The sequence below is a fragment of the Pongo abelii genome, chromosome 8 (genome assembly GCF_028885655.2).
Source record: "Pongo abelii isolate AG06213 chromosome 8, NHGRI_mPonAbe1-v2.0_pri, whole genome shotgun sequence".
Taxonomy (NCBI): domain Eukaryota; kingdom Metazoa; phylum Chordata; class Mammalia; order Primates; family Hominidae; genus Pongo; species Pongo abelii.
The window spans coordinates 101,020,690-101,038,940 of record NC_071993.2 but is presented as its reverse complement, the minus strand read 5'-3'; the positions used below and the strand labels follow the sequence as shown (position 1 = coordinate 101,038,940).

At 41.3% G+C, this 18,251-nt stretch overlaps 1 protein-coding gene across 17 annotated transcripts in view; it reads right to left on the bottom strand.

Moving 5' to 3' along the window:
* Positions 1 to 18,251, bottom strand: part of PLCE1 (phospholipase C epsilon 1) — a 444,022-nt gene that overhangs the window by 81,062 nt on the left and 344,709 nt on the right. For all 17 annotated transcript variants that reach the window (XM_063727669.1, XM_054522660.2, XM_054522668.2 and 14 more), the window contains 3 exons: positions 13,496 to 13,754; positions 11,691 to 11,896; positions 1,282 to 1,957 (listed from right to left, as the gene is read on the bottom strand). In XM_063727669.1, the coding sequence (XP_063583739.1) occupies positions 1,282 to 1,957; positions 11,691 to 11,896; positions 13,496 to 13,754 (1,141 nt within the window). The remainder of the gene's footprint in view (positions 1 to 1,281; positions 1,958 to 11,690; positions 11,897 to 13,495; positions 13,755 to 18,251) is intronic.

Sequence of the window (18,251 nt, the reverse complement as noted above, 5' to 3'; positions counted from 1 at the left end):
TCACCTGCTTGTGGAGTTTAAGATTTCCAAGCAATCTGTACCCTCTTTTCCCCAAAGGATGCTACTCTGGTTATGCCTGTGTCTCTTCTATCTCATTCAGCCCAGCCCTGTTGCCACGCTAAACTATAGTGTTAAAGTACCTGATAACGTACGGTTAATGAAAGACTAACTCACTCAATGTAAGCAGCTAACTGTGAAAAACTGCCCGCTAAGGGCTGCCGCCACTACAAACCTAATAAAGAAGAACTCCACATAAGAATTATCCCACATTTGGGAAAATTTCTTTCAACTTTAAAGAAATTAACCTCTCACCTCTACAATAAGGCAGCAATATGCAGTAAGTTAAAGAACTCTCCAAAAGTCACATAGCATGTTAGGAAATGAACCAGGATTTTAATTTCGATAGGGACAGTTTTCAATGTATCAGCTAGTCACTAACTAATAATAAAAGTATTCAGATAACAATGCTTTCCATTGAAACTTAAGTGAAAATGCTTATATTAACTGGTTTCTTTGCAGATGGGAGAACTACAATGACCCTGGGACTATTTTTATGTAGTATAATACAATATATAAATATAATACAAAATAAAAACAGTGACCAGGGTCATTATAGTTCTCCCATCTGCAAAGAAACCAGTTAACATAAGCATTTTCACTTACTATAAAATCTAAGTAAAATGTATTTCATACAAAATACAAACAGGACCACCTATGAGTGCAGACACTATTCTTCATACATATGAATTATACTGTGGCTTTACACATATTTTTTTTTTTTTTTTTCTGAGACAGAGTCTCGTTCTGTTGCCTAGGCTGGAATGCAGTGGCACGATCTTGGCTCACTGCAACCTCTGCCTCCTGGGTTCCAGTGATTCTCCTGCCTCAGCCTACTGAGTAGCTGGGATTACAGGCATGTGCCACCATGCCCAGCAAATTTTTGTATTTTTAGTAGAGACAGGGTTTCACCATGTTGGCCAGGCCGGTCTCGAACTCCTGACCTTGGGTAATCCACCCATCTTGGCCTCCCAAAGTGCTGGGATTACAGGTGTGAGCCACAGCCTCAATTAATTCTCACAGCCACCCTGTGAGCAGGTGTTGCTATTATTTCCATTTTATAGAAAAGGGGATTGGGGTACCAAGAGGTTAAGTAAAAGCTGCCCAAGGTCACCACAGGTAGTAACTGTCAGAGCTGGGAGCATGAACCTGGTGGTCTGGTCACCAAGTGTGTGCTCTTGAGTATTACGCCAGTGAGGAAGGAGGGATGGCTGCACCCCTTACCTGATAGAGGCTGACGTACTGTTTCCGCAGCCACTGCTGTCTTTGGTCAGGGAATTTCCTCATCTTTCTCACAGCTCTAGTGAGTTCCAATAATCCACTGAAGAGCATTTTAGCCGTGTGCTTTGGTGCCACGAAGTGCAATAATCTGTTGTCCGTGGTCTGAAGCCCATAGAGCAGTGTCACACCAGTCTCTGACAGGAACATGCTACCCAGTTTGTTGTGAACACACACAGTGTGTATATCAATGCCAGGGTGGCCCATGTATACAGCCTTCACTGCAAAAAGATCCAAGACCCCTTCCGTCAGGCCACTTAATCCAGCATTGCCCAGTAGTGGGAATTTTCCAGGCTCAGCTGTGTTATTAAGTACACCAAGTTTTGCTTTAGTGCTGGCTGGGGAGGCAGTTGTGGGCTTTACCCAGGTCAAGGTGCTATTGTCGGGCTGAAGCTGGAGGAAGCAGCGGGCAGAGAGGTGTGTGTCCTGGTCATAGTGGATGACCGTGGCCCCCTGCAGCAGGAACTGGTGCACATCAGCTTGGATGGACAGCACGTACCAAGGGATGAGCTCCGTCCCATGGTCGAAGGCCTTCTGTGAATCCTCTGAACCATGAGAGTCGTATTCTTTGGATTGCTCAAAGATGTCATTGTCTGAATCCAACAAATCTCCAATTATAAACCTTAAGGAAAGAAACACCAATTTGTTTTGTCTTATAATCAAAAGTGAGAACAACCCAAAGACATTTTCACTGACCCTGGGCTGTATTTTTCATTCCACTATGAATTCAAATTAGCATAGGAAATACAACATACTAAATAGCACACAGTAACTGCTAATAGCCGAGGCCAGGTGTGGTGGCTCACGCCTGTAATCCCAGCACTTTGGGAGGCTGAGGAGGGTGGACCCCTTGAGTCCAGTAGTTCAAGACCAGCCTGGCCAACATGGTGAAACCCCATCTCTACTAAAAATACAAAAATCAGTCAGGCATGGTGGCATATGCCTGTAGTCCCAGCTACTTGAGAGGCTGAGGCAGGAGAATTGCTTGAACCCGGGAGGCGGAGCTTGCAGTGAGCTGCGATCGTGCCACTGCACTGCAGCCTGGGCGACAGAGCGAAAAAAAATTTTTGAATAACTTTTTATAACCGTATTCTAATATTCTTTATAACTGTATTCTTATCTTTAGCAAGGTATCTGACCATAAGCATAAGAAAACAACTACTAGAGGAGTTATTGTATTTTTATTCTCAACAACAATAATCTTCATTATGTATTAGTTTTCCCTCTTGTGTCAGGAACTGTGTTAAATACTTTATGTACATTTTTTGTACTAAATCCAATCTACTTGCAAGGTAAGTTTTATTATTCTTTTTCTACCTATGAGGAAACTGAGGTTCAGAAAGGGAAAGTAATTTGTGCAAGGTAACCCATCTCAGAAGAGGCCAAGCCAAGGTGAGATTTTGGTCTAACTTTATACCTGGGATTTTCATTGTTAGGCTTGTTTGTCTTCAATTAAATCATAAACACAAGTCATGATCTGAATATACTGGGGCTAAAATAGGTAAAAACAAGACTTAATAGGCTGGCTTGAGAAGTACATTTGTTAAAAATAAAATACAATTAGTTCAAAGATACTCCTTGGAAAGAAAGTAGGCAGATTGCTTGAGGCCAGAAGTTTGAGACCAGGCTGGGCAACATGGTGAGATCCCATCTCTACAAAAAATACAAACATTAGCTGAATATGGTGGCATGTCTATAGTCCCAGCTACTCAAGAGGCTGAGGTGGGAGGATTGCTGGAGCCTGGGAGGTAGAGTCTGAAGTGAGCTGTGATGGCATCGTTGCACTCCAGCTGGGCAATAGAGCAAGACCCTGTCTCAAAAAATAAAAATAAATGACATTTAAAAAGGACACTCCTTGGGAAATATGGTCACGGTGGCCAGATAAGCATAACAGTTCTCCTGGACTCAACCTTAGATTTGTACTCTCTCTGTGCATGTGTGTAGGTATACACAGAAAAGGCTAGTCTGCATAGAAAATTTAGCACGTTCCCTCCGCTGAGTCAGGAACCTGGATTATTTGAGCCAAGAGGATCAGGGAGCAGTGAAGGCAAGCGATTGCTTCTTTCTTACATGGCTACCTTGGCAGGAACCTGCCCAAGAGTCTCATTCTTTTCAAAGCATAGGAAGTTGTTAGTAAGATCAAAGTTTCTGCTGTTTGGTCCACAGACATCACCAGCAAAGTGGTGAGTAAAATTGTGAAGGAGCTGGTGCATAGGCTGGTCCACACGTCTCCGGGAAGGAAGGCTCTCATGCTCAGGAGACACTTGGGCCACCTACTGCCTCTTGATGAGGCAACGACAGTATCATGGGGCTTGTTGATACTCCTCAGTTTAGACTGTGGTCCCTGAACAAGATTACCATTCTTGCTTTCAAACAGCAGGTTCTACCTCCTTGCCCCACACGTGGATATCCTTTAAAAAAAAAAAGTCTATCGCAAATATTGAATTTTAGTGTCTCACAAATCTGATGGTGAGAAAATCCATTTCAGAGCCCCATACCAGAAATAACCAAAAGTCCAGCAACAATAAAACGTATGCATAGATTTTGGTGTATTCATGCAATGTAATTCTGTACAGCAATGAAAATGAATAAGCAATAGCTAACTACATGGAATAACACAAATTTTAAGCAAGACACACAAGAATGCATATGGTATGTATTTGTGATACATAAATACATACATTTCTGTAAATGTCAATTTCAAAACCAGGCAAAACTATACTGTACTATTTAGGAATGCATATTAGTAGAAAAACTACAAAGAAAAACAAGATGTTATTGTAAAACTTATAATAGTAGTTTTCTCTAGGGGGAGGCTGGTAAAATTGGGAAGGGAAATAAGAAGTTTAGGGGTGCTGGCAATGTTCTAACCCTGAATGCTAGTTATGCTCAGTCACCTGATAATTATTCAAATACACTGTTTCGATAAACTTTTAATTTTAGCATAGTTTTAGATTTATAGAAAATTCCAAAGACAGTATACCTCACACAAAAACTTCCCTATTAACATCTTACATTAGTCTGGTATATGTGTCATAATTCATGAACAAATCCTAACAGATTATTACTAATTAAGGTCCACACTTTATTCAGATTTTCTTAGTTTTTAATGTCCCTTTTCTCTTTCAGGATCTGCCATTACATTTACTTGTCAGGTCTCTTTAGGCTCCTCTTGACTATGAGGGTCTCTCCTTGTTTTAGGTGCTCTTGACAGTTTGGAGGAGTACTGCTCAGGTATTTTCTCGAAGGTCCCTCAGTTAGGACTTGGCTGATATTTTTTCCATAAGTAGATGCAGGTTATGGGTTTGGGGAGGGAAGACCATAGAGGTAAAGTATGATTCTTATCACATATATTGAGGGCACCCACTTCCAACATGACTTCTCCCTGGTGATACTGATCACCTGGCTGAGGACCTGTGTGTCATGTGCCACTGAACAGTTACTACTATTATTATTTTGAACTCATTTCCATACTCTACTCTTTGGAAAAAAGTCACCATGCCCAGCTCACTCTCAAGGAGTGGGGAGTTATGTTGCACTTCCTTGAGGGTGAAGAATCTACCTAAGTTATTGGGAATTCTTTTGCACAAAAGATGGATCTCTTCTCTCCCATTTGTTAGTTTATTTATCATTTATACATATCATTTACTTATATCAGTATGAGCTCATGAATATTAATTTAATACTTTGGGTGATTTATAATGTGATACTACTTTATTTATTTTGTTGCTGTGGCCATTGGGAGCTCTTCCAGTTGGCTCTTGTATTCCTTTCACAGCTCCCATCACTGTGTGTTCTTTTGAGAACTTCCTTACTACAACATGCTTCAGGCTCATCTTGTGTATTTTCTGCCCCAGTCCTAGAATCAGCCTCTCTAGGAGAAACCTTGCCTCCCTTTATTGAAGAATGGTATTAGAAACCAAGATCTGGGCCATGCGCAGTGGCTCACACCTGTAATCCCAGCACTATGGGAGGCCAAGACAGGTGAATCTCTTGAGGCCAGGAGTTCAAGACCAGCCTGGCGAACATGGTGAAACCCCGTCTCTACTAAAAATACAAAAATTAGCCAGGCGTGGTGGCAGGCACCTGTAGTCCCAGCTACTTGGGAGGCTGAGGCACAAGAATTGCTTGAACTTGGGAGGCTGAGCTTGTAGTGAGCGGTGAGCTGGCATTGTGCCACTGCATTCCAGCCTGGGCAACAGAACAAGACTCTGTCTCAAAAAAATAAAAATTAAAAATAAAACAAAACAAACAAAAAACAAGATCTGGGGTTACATGATATTTTATGCTCTTTTCCTAATGTTACTTCATAATAAAAAGTGAAATAAGAAAAAAATCACTTGTGTCTTATTTAGCTCCATCCCTCTGAAATTACTCTCGGTAACACTGGAAAACCAATACTTATGTCCTCTTACACAATGGCTTCATATATGCCTACTGCAGTCATCCTGGGTTTAATGTTAAACATCACCACCTGTTTCCTGTGTGACCTCATCAAAACACTCAACCTCTCTGAGCCTCACTATTAGATGGCAAAAAGACAATGCTCATCTCATAGAATAATGGTGAAGATCAAATAAGATAACAGTTGGAAAGCACTTAGTACAGCGCCTGTCTTGGTAAAGTACACTCATTAAATATAGGAAGACCAATTCCTTGCACTTTTCCTTTCTCACTTCCTCTTCTCTAGGCTACCTCAGCCCAGCCCAGCCATTCCTCTAGAGGGGCTTTCTTTCTTTTTTTTTGGAGACAGAGTCTTGCTCTGTTGCCCAGGCTGGAGTGCAGTGGCGCAATCTCAGCTCACTGCAACCTCCGCCTCCCAGGTTCAAGCAATTCTCCTGCCTCAGCCTCCTGAGTAGTTGGGATTACAGGTGCCCGCCACCACACCCGGCTAATTTTTGTATTTTTAGTAGAGACAGGGTTTCACCATCTTGGCCAGGCTGGTCTTGAACTCCTGACCTTGTGATCCACCTGCCTTGGCCTCCCAAAGTGCTGGGATTACAGGGGGGAGCCACCATGCCCGGCCAAGGGGCTTTCTTATGGGACCATTTCCACATTCTCCATGTCCTACGTCTTGTTGTTTTAAGAGCAAAAAGGATTCAATTGGTGAGTGTTAGTACCCGTTAAAATACAACATGTAAATCTGTACATAGAACTTCTGATTTTAATTTAGCAAGATAAATGGTGTTTTCCATATTCAATTTAAGTTCTGAGTTAAGCATGTTCCAGTGAAATACTACAAGCATTATAAAAAAATAGTGTCTGGAAAGAAAAATTATAAGGCTTTTCTGGAGCCTGTTTCTGCTGCTCAGAGATGATGTAAGCTGGGAGAGAGGGGACGCTGTCTTTCTTGGCGTCAGTTTTTATTTTAGAATGCAAAAAAGAACTAATGCCAGATGGTAATAATTCCATTAAAAAGCAATCTTCCAGGGACTAATGCTCAAAATAAAATTGACAATTGTTTGTAATGAAATAAGTTCATTTCAAGCAGGAAACTAGTAGCTTTTGTCTCTTAGATGATACAGTGAATGTTATGCAATTTTGTGCCTGATTCTCTTAGAAGATAATTTCCTGTGAGTTTACAAGAAGGGATAAGGTGGAATGTTAAGACTTATTTAGGAACTAAATAATGTTAACCGAAGATCAAAGATGTGGTTTACCAGCAAAGAAACTACCTTGTCAAACTCAGGTTGTATGCCTTAAGGAGAGGACCAAGGAGTAAAAATAGAAGAAAGGTTTTTATCCTGCTCCTAAAGAGCTTCCATGGTATCCTTCAGTTAGAAACCATAGATAAATACTTGTCTAATGTTCCCTGATGAAAATTTTACATTGGGTGATCAACAGGTATTTGTTAACCTGGTTAAATATTTTCTTTGTAAGGGTTCGTTTGCCTCCTGCCAATTTAACATAATCCCTTGAACATGAATCACCACGTGATAAACAAGCGTAAATTTAATTTTTTAAGATAGAAGTAAATCTATGTCCTTTCCAAAGGACTTGCTACAGCTGTTCTAATAAAATCTAGTGTTTTTAATGCTCTCTTCTGGAAAATTCTTGCTTTTAATTAACCTAGCACCTTCCTTGACTATAAGCATTCTCTTATTATATCTGAGTAGTTTGTGGGTTTTGGAACCAGTCTGCCTGAATTTAAATCCTGGCCCTGCTAGCTATGAGAGTAAAATGAAACTGTTGTGAAGATTAAATAATTTAATATATGGAAAGAATTTAGAGCAGTGTTTGCTTAAAGATAGGCTCTCAATAAACATTAGCATCTTAAATATTGCTAATATTATTGTTGTCCGGCTTGAGTTTAAGTTAGTATCATAAAACAAAGACATCCATACAAATAGAGCTTCTCTGTAAAAATGGTGTCCAAGTTTCAAGTTGGGATTTAAGTGAGAAACAAGCCTAAGGTGAATGTTGTGCAGATAGTGGGAAAATGGCCTTTGTTACAAATCACAGACACAAGACGGGTCTGAGGTGTTGGCCAAAGAAGCAGAAAGAGAGAGAAATACAGGATCCCAGGTATTCCCAGCAAAGCCAGAGAGTGAGACTGTATGAAGGTCTGGGCTGGGCTGAGGCAGCTGTTGCAGATAAAGGATGTTGTGTGTTGGGCGTTTATAAGGTTGAGGCCTGTCTGCATCTTTCCCTGTGGAGAATAACTGATTTCCTATCATTTTATGATTTGGGGCATCCACATGCATACGTGTGTGTGGTTAATCCTGGTAACTATTATCTTTTCTCAGATATTCTACTTTCTTATGCTTAGCTTTTTTTCCTATCCCTGTGGGGTTGGATTATCATCCAGGTGTGTCTCTAACGAGGCTATTGAGGTAGAAGGACACAGAAAATACCTCTTTGCAGTAAGGGAGAGGAGGATGACTGAGGATTGCTTCTGAAATGGTGATTACTGCCAAGGATGTCCACACCTAAGTGCTGGAGCCTCCTGTATTAGTCCATTTTCACACTGTTATAAAGAACTGCCCGAGATTGGGTAATTATAAAGGAAAGAAGTTTAATTAACTCACGGTTCAGCATGGCTGGGGAGGCCTCAGGAAACTTACAATCACGGTGGACGGTGAAAGGGAAGCAGAAGGTGAACACTTGCTGCACCCTCTTCACAAGGTGGCAGGAAAGAGAATGAACGCAGGAGGAACAACCACACACTTATAAAACCATCAGATCTCATGAGAACTCACTATCGTGAGAACACATGGGAGAAACCACCCCCATGATTCAATTACCTCCACCTGGTTTCTCCCTTGACATGTGGGGATTATAGGGATTACAAATCAAGATGAGAGTTTGGTTGGAGGCACAGCCAAATCATATCACCCTCAGAACTTCAGCTTGGCATTGTAAGGGTGTGATACACACATTAATCAGATAGCCACCATCTATATTGGCACTTATACTGTGCCGTGCATTTTGCTTAATTTATAATCCTCACAAAAACCCTATCAAGTAGTATTGTCATTTCCAGTTTACAGATGACAAAACTGACGCTTAGTAAGATTCAGCTACCTACCTAGGTGACAGAAATAGTAAGAGGTGGTGTCAAAATTCAGTCCCAGGCAATGTGACTGGAAGGTTTGAGTTCTTAATCAGCTCAAGCTACTTCCATTGTAGGTTTCTGTCATCATCTATTTATATCTTATTTTTCCAAATGTACAAATCCTTCTTAAGGTGCAGCATGCCAAAGAGGGTCAACAATATTGAAAATGATGACAATAAGAACTTGCAGCTCCTATATGACTCTATACTCTTCTCTACACACCTTCATACTCCTCATTTCTACTTCCCAACAATGGTGCCACATGCTACTCTTAGGTCTCCATGCCTCTATATGTTTTTAAACATACAAATGCATAGCTTATTTATTCTTTATGCTGGTAAATAAAAAAGTAATTATTAATGAGCATTATAATTCATATGAAATGTAATTGGAATGCTTTCAGAATTCAGATGTTCCTAATCTTCAGGAGTTAGACATAAAAAGAGGCTAAGGGTTAGCCCCTCCACAATCAAAAGAAATGCCTTAAGCATTGCAAGACAAAGGATCCTCCCCTGTGACTGAACACATGGTCAGGCTCATGACCCAGCTCTACTGTTCATAGTCAGACAAGTGACTTCAGCTCGCTAGGCACAACTTCTTCACCTGTACAGAAGTTAGACAAGCCTACTTGAAGAACCCATTGACATTTCAAGATTTTTTCAACCCAATTCCCTTCCTGCTGAGATCTTGAAGTTTGTTTTTTGTTGTTGTTGTAGAGACAAGGTTTCACCATGTTGCCCAGGCTGCTCTTGAATTCCTGGACTCAAGTGATCTACCTGCCTTGGCCTCCCAAAGGGCAGGGATTACAGGCATAAGTCACCGGGCCCAGCAAAAATAAATCTTGAACTTTTTATAATCACTTTTTGAGATCTCTATGAGTTTTTCTAGTGGTTTTCTGGCAGGAGTAGCTGTGAGGTTTGGGAAGAATTATAAGAGCGCCCTGTAGGTGGGGTAAACCAAAGAACCATGAGATTGTCCCTTCTTTCTCTGCTGTAGTTTTCACAGGGCTGGTGGTTGCCAAGAGAACAGGGGCTAGAGGTTGCTGTTTGTAGAGTCTCTGTTTCAGCCAGATCAACAAAGCATAGTTCCTATGGGCTTTTCAATCTGCACGTCTTTGGCACACATAACCCTGCACTGGACAAAACATGGGGCTCTCAATCAGGAATGGATTCCCAAGTCCCAGCAGATGGCCACAGAAATAGTGCTTGCTGATCTGGTTTTGGTGAATTCTATTAAATAGTCCCACCACCTAACTTATGTGTTGAGGTTCCTTTCAGAGTAGCAGTCACTTGAGGTAAAGAAGCTATCACTGGCACTTAGGTACACAAGTTTCAAAGTGAGGATTTCAATATGACTTCATAGGTTTTATAAAAGAAATATTTGCATTTTTGTGTTTTTCTCCTCTTCTAAGAGTGCTTGCAGCAGGGCTTGGAAAATGGGCAGTGGAAGAGAAATGTTCTTAGGATGTACCTGATAAAATGATTAGGAAAAAGACAAGAGACAGTGGAGAAAACTAGAGACAAAAATTTCATAACAGGTGAAAATGATGCAAGAAAGTTACCACTTGAAGGAACTTCAAGGGAAAGGAAAGGATAGTCTAGGGGTCTGACTCTCAGTAAAAGTGGCAGTCCTGAAGGTGTTTTAGAAAGGTCAAATGACATACGCACACAGCCCCAGATGAAGGTTATTATAAAAAGAGCCATATGAAATTCATTATTTTATCTATTCCTATCTGATGTATCCTAGCCTTAACAGTAGGATTTAAGGAAGGAATTTCGGCCAGATCCAGTATGAGGAGAAGGCATTCTTCTCCCAAGCATCTGTTTAATTTTTCTTACAAATATTGTGAAACTTATAATGAATTGTGATTTCCTCTTTCCTTTGACTGCTAGGAATCTCAGAACAAAATTTAGTCACTGTATAGACTATCTAGTATAAATTTTTGTATGTTTTATTTTCTCCTATTCTTATTTTTCTTTTCTTTAATATCCTCAATTATTCACAGTTATTCTTAAACGCATCTACAAAATCTTTTGTTAGAAATAGATATATACATAGATGCTGAGAGAGAGAGAGATTAAGAACTTAAATGGCTCTGAGAGGCTTTCTGCGCAGATGTGATTATTTGTAGATGGTCTTCTCTCTATATATAGATTGCCACTAATGTTAGCAACCTGTTAAGTGAAAAATCTTTGAAATAATCTCTGAGAAACTGGAATTACTGAGCAATTTAAAAACCTGCAGATTCCTTGTGTGTGTAGGGTTAATTTTAACACACCTTACAGAGCAGTGTTTCTCAAAGTGAGATCATTAACCCTCGACTTGGAATCACCCAGAGGTTGGGAGAGGTAAAAATACTGATTTCTAGGTATCACCCAGACCTAACTAAGTCAGTAGATTTGATTTAAAAATATCTTAATACCCACTCTAGTACCCCACCCAAGAATTAAAAAAAACAGTTACAAAAACTAGGAAATAAAAGATCACAGCTCTCCTTCTGAAATTTAATGTGTTGAATTCTTAGAAATGGCAGGATAGCTCTAGGTTTTTTTTTTTTTTAAAGGGGTAACAGATGGTAAGAAGTTAAATTATGAGCAGTAGTTTTAGAACAAAGCAGCAAAATGAGAAAGGTAAATGTGAATTTGGAATTGGTAAGGTTTGAAGATGAAGTGTGGCTTAATAATAAAAGTGGCAGGTTTTGATGAGGTGTCCATCTGAAACTAAGCTGAAGTAGGAAACAACTCATCAACAGGAAAAAAGAAGACATGAGCATTCCTCACTTTTAACTCGTAAAACTTACTGCCATCGGCTTTTATCCTTGAAGGAGCTTTTCCTGGAGCTGTTTCCTTCACTGGGGCTGTCCTCCTCGTCTGTCTCCAGACTTCGACTGCAGCTCCGGATGACCTGAAAGATGCTGTTGACAGTGGACTCCTTCTCTGAATTCTTTAAGCCATTTTGTCCCACTCGTTGTAAGAAATTATCTTGTCCACTGTAATCTGCTACAAACTACAGAAAAATATATTGAGAATTTGATATTGCAACTTAATATGCCTGGATAACGTACTTGGCTAGGGAAATGAAATCATAAAGTAATAAATAATGGCATTTGTGCCTATTTTATGGGAAAGAAAACAAGAGCCTCCAGGAAAAACATTTTTTCATTTCACCACATGAAATATCAAAACTCACCCTTGTTTCCACTGAGACAACTTTAATCCCTCTAGGAATCGACACTCCACTTCAAATTTAAAACAAAAAAAATATTATTTCAGGGCTCCCTAAGGAGAACATTAGCCAATTTGCAGGGGAAGGGCATGGTTATTTTATCCTTATAGTGAGAATTGAGAAAAACCATGAGCAAAGTATGCTATTCCACGGAACCAGATAAAATGACTGGGCCCAAGCAAAACACTGAGAAGAGGTGATGTTTTGCTTTATTGCTCATGTGTTCTATAATAACACAGTGGCTTCTTTCTGGTTTTTCAGCTCTTTAAGCCTTATTGTTTGTAGAGTTGATCAGGAAGCTTCTCTCATCAGAGGTGAGAGCTGTGTCTGGGATAAGAGATGTGGAGTTCCCTCTTCTTAAGACATGAGGAAGCTGGAGGGGTGTGGCCTGGGTGGCTTCCTTTAAGCTTTCTCCTCCATTTCTTGCCCTTTTATCCTAGCTCATAACTCAGAGAGATGCCGGTGGTGTTGCCTGTACCTGTCAGGAGCTCTTAAGTCTTTCTGATATCAGGTGATGCCTTTGCTCCCAGGTGACAAAGAAGAGGCTGAAGGTTGAGGAGAGTCTTCCCACTCCATGGAGAAGGCGTGTACATGACTCTGTGTGTGTGTGTGTGTGTGTGTGTGTGTGTGAAAGGTCAGTAGTAGGTTCTGTCATCATGGCAGGAACGATCCTAGATTTGGGTTGGGTCCCAGGTAAGGGACTTCTCAAAATCTCCATAAAGTTCTTTCCATTTTAGTCACTTATTTAATTTTTAAACACCTTAGAAGGAGCTTCCTTATCTTTTCCCTCCAGGTTCTCAACTCCCCTTCTCTCTAATGCCCAATGCCTTGGGTCAAAGCTCACACTATCCCTTCTGCTCTGGGAATCAGGAGCAGGAGGCAACAGATCTGGGAGAAACGAGGCTCTGGGGATCAGGAGCCTGGAGCTTGTCTCTAGATGCGTCTCCAGGCTCCCCAGCATTTTCCCACAAAGGATGAAAAGAAAGCGGTGTTGACTTCCCCTCTTTTTTCTTCCACTGATGTGGAAAACTTAATACTCTCATTTGACTTTCTTTATCTCCTGCATCCAGACATTCCCACCCAATAAGAAAAACCTGTCAATCTTTAAAAACCATCAGAAAACAACACCCTTTTTGACTTGTACTTACATATTAAACCTAATACATTAAAACTAACTTCACAATACTATGTCCCACACAGTGTTAGTTGGCATTCTTTTCTACAGAACTTCCAAGGATCTATGTGCTACCCAGAAATAATATAACAACTATTAACCCTGTGTTCAATCAGTGATCATTTCTTTGGTGAGCACAGACAGGGCCTGATGAGACAGCCAGCAACAGTGGCTCTTCAGGCCACAATGATTCTGAAAGGCCTTACCTCTAAAGTTTCTTCTTGGGAATTGTACCGCGGGCAAAGCTTCATGAGGCCAGAGGCGCCGTCAAGCACTTCACAGAGCTCCTTCAGAAACACCCCACAGAACGGAACCACCTTACAGCCAGGGATGTGCAGGGCACGTGTCACCACCTTTCTGTACTCACAAGAGGACTCATGCTGGGCCATAGCATCCTTCAGGCTCCTCATGGTCTCAATATCAGACTGGTCCATGAACTGCCACATTTTTAAAACTTTTCTTGACCTATTGCAAGTAAATGACATTTTTTAGACTGAAGGAGAAACAATATAGTTTACAGCAAGGAGCCTAAATTCCATACAAATTCATTCTTTTTACCACTTTTTTTTTTTTTTTTTAGGTGGAGTCTCACTCTGTTACCCAGGCTGGAGTGCAGTGGCGCGATCTTGGCTCACTGCAACCTCTGCCTCCTGGGTTCAAGCAATTCTCCTGCCTCAGCCTCCCTAGTAGCTGGGATTATAGGCGTGCGCCACTATGCCTGGCTAATTTTTATATTTTTAGTAGAGACAGGGATTTCGCCATGTTGGCCAGGCTGGTCTCGAACTCCTGACCTCAGGTGCCACCTGCCTCGGCCTCTCAAAGTGCTGGGATTACAGGCGTGAGCCACCCCGCCCAGCCCCAAGTATTCTTTACTTATTAATATTTAGGTAGGGTTCCTATCCCCACCTACTTCCCCAGATAATACGAATAATACTTTTGTAAATTGAAACTAAAAATTAAATAGAACAGATACAAACACAAATAGGCATATGGGACGCGTTAGTTATGGAAGCTGGGCACTGAATGTAGGTTTGAGTTTTTCTGGCAGCTATGGCCAAAAGGGGAAAGTAGAGGGTAATATGGTTTGTACAGATATTGGTGGAGGAGGACTGCCTGGGGAAACTTGGCCCATCTGGCCCTCTTGATCTTTTAAATATTACTCTTGGATTAATCCAGTCCCTTAGTGGTCAACATGAAGCCCATTGTTTTCACCTCTTCTGTAGAATTGATTTTTACTGAATCAAGCTTTGACATGAAGCCACCAGCCCATTTTGGGGGTTGCTTGTTGTAAAGTATTATTTGCGTAACAGGTTGTTAAGTGGGACTTTCCCTATTCTGAAACTCCTGCTGAGACCCACAGATGACAATGCACCACACCTTCTAAAGAGAGGCCCTCACAAGGTGTTACCTGAACTGCTTTGCCCACAGTGGTCTCCCACTCTCCTTCAGCCCACGCAGAGAAAGTGGATCTGAGCAGATAGCTTGGGAATATTTCTCTGGTGGGAACTGTGGGAGAGCTCACCTTTCTGTGAGAGGACAAATTCACCGCAAGTGCAGGAGGCATTAAGTGAATTCCCTGGGGACATTGACCTGTCTTCCCGGGCAGTCTGTAGATCACGTGAACTGGTGCTTGACTCTTGCCTAAAGATTTGAGGCTAGCTGGAGCTGCCTGGTGGCAAAGGGAGAGAGGATTCCAGTAGATATGTCCTGTGCTTGCAGAGGTGGGAGGGCAACATGCTGACTATTTCCTGTGAGTCAGGAGGGGATACTGTGCAAAGAGGTGGGGCTTGAGCTGTCTTGAAGGGTCTGCCTGACAAATGAGGTGACCCTAGCAGAAAGGGCTTGTGAGAACAGGACCCCGGGGAGTGAGGAATAAGAGGTTGACCAGAGGGTACACTGCATTTTGCTAGGTAATTGTGCAGTGGGGAGGTGGAAAAAATTAGAGAGAGTAACTAGTAAGAAAACCTAAAAGCACCCTCCATTGGTATCTGTGAGGGCACCAAGGCCAGATTACAACTGCCCCATCAAGTAAGACTCTGTGCTCCCTCTATCCCCATCCTTTCCCCTCTCCTTTCCTGTCCACTTTTTTTCTGCAGACACCCAGTTGCAGGAAAAAGGAAGAAAAAAGATAAACTCTATCTTCCCCACTACTACAAGTCTCTGAGACTGGTTGGGTTGTGAAACGTAAGGAAGGGAAAATGATATATATTGAATGAGATATTAAAATTTTGATTTAGATTAACTGGATTACAAAATCACTGTGTAATATATAAGACATCCAAAGACATAAAGAAGTACAACATGACAAACACCCATGTGCCAATCTCTCAGTTTAAAAAATCAAACATCAACAATGTGGTTGAGGCCCTAGTGTATTCCTCCAAGAGCACATACTCTATTCTTCCCTCACCAGACAGCACCACCACTGGGACTTTGGGGTTCTCCTTTCCTTAAAATTCTTAATACTTTTCCAACATATGCATATATCACTAAGCAAGTTACAGAACTGCGTATTTTTAAACTTCATGTAAATAGTATCACATGGTAGATACCCTTAGACCAGGGGTCCCCACCCTGGGCTGCAGACCAGTACTGGTTCATGGCCTGTTAGGAACTGGGCTGCACAGCAGGAAATGAGCAGCGGGCAAGCAAGCATTACAGCTTGAGCTCTGCCTGCTGTCAGATCAGCAGTGGCATTAGGTTCTCATAGGAGCGCAAACCCTACTGTGAACTGTGCATGTAAGGGATCTAGGTTGCACGCTCCTTATGAGAATCTAATGCCTGATGATCTGAGGTGGAACAGTTTCATCTGAAAACCATCTGCCCCCACCCCCACACCCCAAGTCTGTGGAAAAATTGTCTTCCATGAAACTGGTCTCTGGTGCTAAAAAGGCTGGGGATCCCTGTTTTAAACAACTTGCTTTTTTTTTTTTTAATACAGCCTTAAGTTTGCAAGACTCATTCATATTCAAGAGCATAGGAGAATGAGATTGTGTGTTAACTGGGAAAGTGACTGGAAAAGCTACAGGATCTCTCAATGTAGCAAAATCCAGGGTTGGGGGAGGGAGAGCTGGTTGGAAGCTTTGAAAGGCAATCAAATCAGAAAAGTAAAAGCATTTTATGATTTCATCCCACTAAATCTAGCTTGTCCTATAACTGGATTCTTATAAGACAGTGAGAATTCTTTTTTGGGGAATGAAGTGGAGGTTACAAACAAATGAAGTGAATGAATGAATGAGACATGGTTCTCACTGGTTTCTTATTGTGTGAGTAACGGAGTAGTTACATTTCACTTGGGGGCAAAGGGCAAACTTTAGCAAAGATCAATTCTTTATTGTTGAATTGAGAATTGACACTATTTTAAAAACTTTTATTGATCTTTATGATTATAAATATACTACTCATTGTAGAAAATCTAGAAAATATCAAAAATATAGAAAACCCACTTACAATTCTACCATACACAGACATTAGGTATATTTCCTTCCAGTATTTATCCTATTCTTGTCTATATGGGTATATAAATATTGCTGAGGTTATTAGGGATAGACAGTTTTGTTCCCAGATAGATTCACGTATTATGTGTCTCCTGCTTTCCAATGATATAAAAACTTTTCAGGCCGGGTGCGGTGGCTCATGTCTGTAATCCCAGCACTTTGGGAGGCTGAGGCAAGGGAGATCACTTGAGGCCAGGAGCTCCAGACCAGCCTGGGAAACATAGAAAGACTCCATCTCTAAAAAAATTTTTTTAAACAGCCATTGTGCTGGTACACTCCTTGTAGACCTAGCTACTTGGAAGCCAAAGTGGCAGGATTGCTTGAACCCAGGGTAAGAGGTTACAGTGAGCTATGATCTTGTTCCTGCACTCCAGCCTGGGCGATAGAGTAAGATCTTACCTCTTAAAAATTTGTTTTTTACCTCATGCCTGTAATCCTAGCACTTCGGGAGGGTGAGGTGTGTGGATCACTTGAGGTCAGGAGTTCAAGATCAGCCTGGCCAACATGTTGAAAGTCCATCTCTACTAAAAATACAAAAAAATTAGCAGGGCATGGTGGCAGTGCCTGTAATCCCAGCTACTTGGGAGGGTGAGGCAGGAGAATTGCTCAAATCTGGGAGGTGGAGGTTCCAGTGAGCCAAGATTGCACCACCACACTCCAGCCTGGGTGACAGAGTGAGACTCCATTTCAAAAAAAAAAACTTTTGTTTTTTACAAATACCATTTTTTAAAAAAATTTTATTTTATTATTATTATACTGTAAGTTTTAGGGTACATGTGCACAATGTACAGGTTAGTTACTTATGTATACATGTGCCATGCTGGTGTGCTGCACCCATTAACTCGTCATTTAGCATTAGGTATATCTCCTAAAGCTATCCGTCCCCCCTCCCCCCACCCCACAACAGTCCCCAGAGTGTGATGTTCCCTTTCCTGTGTCCATGTGTTCTCATTGTTCAATTCCCACCTATGAGTGAGAATATGCGGTGTTTGGTTTTTTGTCCTTGTGATAGTTTACTGAGAATGATGATTTCCAATTTCATCCATGTCCCTACAAAGGACATGAACTCATCATTTTTTATGGCTGCATAGTATTCCATGGTATATAAGTGCCACATTTTCTTAATCCAGTCTATCATTGTTGGACATTTGGGTTGGTTCCAAGTCTTTGCTATTGTGAATAGTGCCACAATAAACATACGTGTGCATGTGTCTTTATAGCAGCATGATTTATAGTCCTTTGGGTATATACCCAGTAATGGGATGGCTGGGTCAAATGGTATTTCTAGTTCTAGATCCCTGAGGAATCGCCACACTGACTTCCACAATGGTTGAACTAGTTTACAGTCCCACCAACAGTGTAAAAGTGTTCCTATTTCTCTACATCCTCTCCAGCACCTGTTGTTTCCTGACTTTTTAATGACTGCCATTCTAACTGGTGTGAGATGGTATCTCATTGTGGCTTT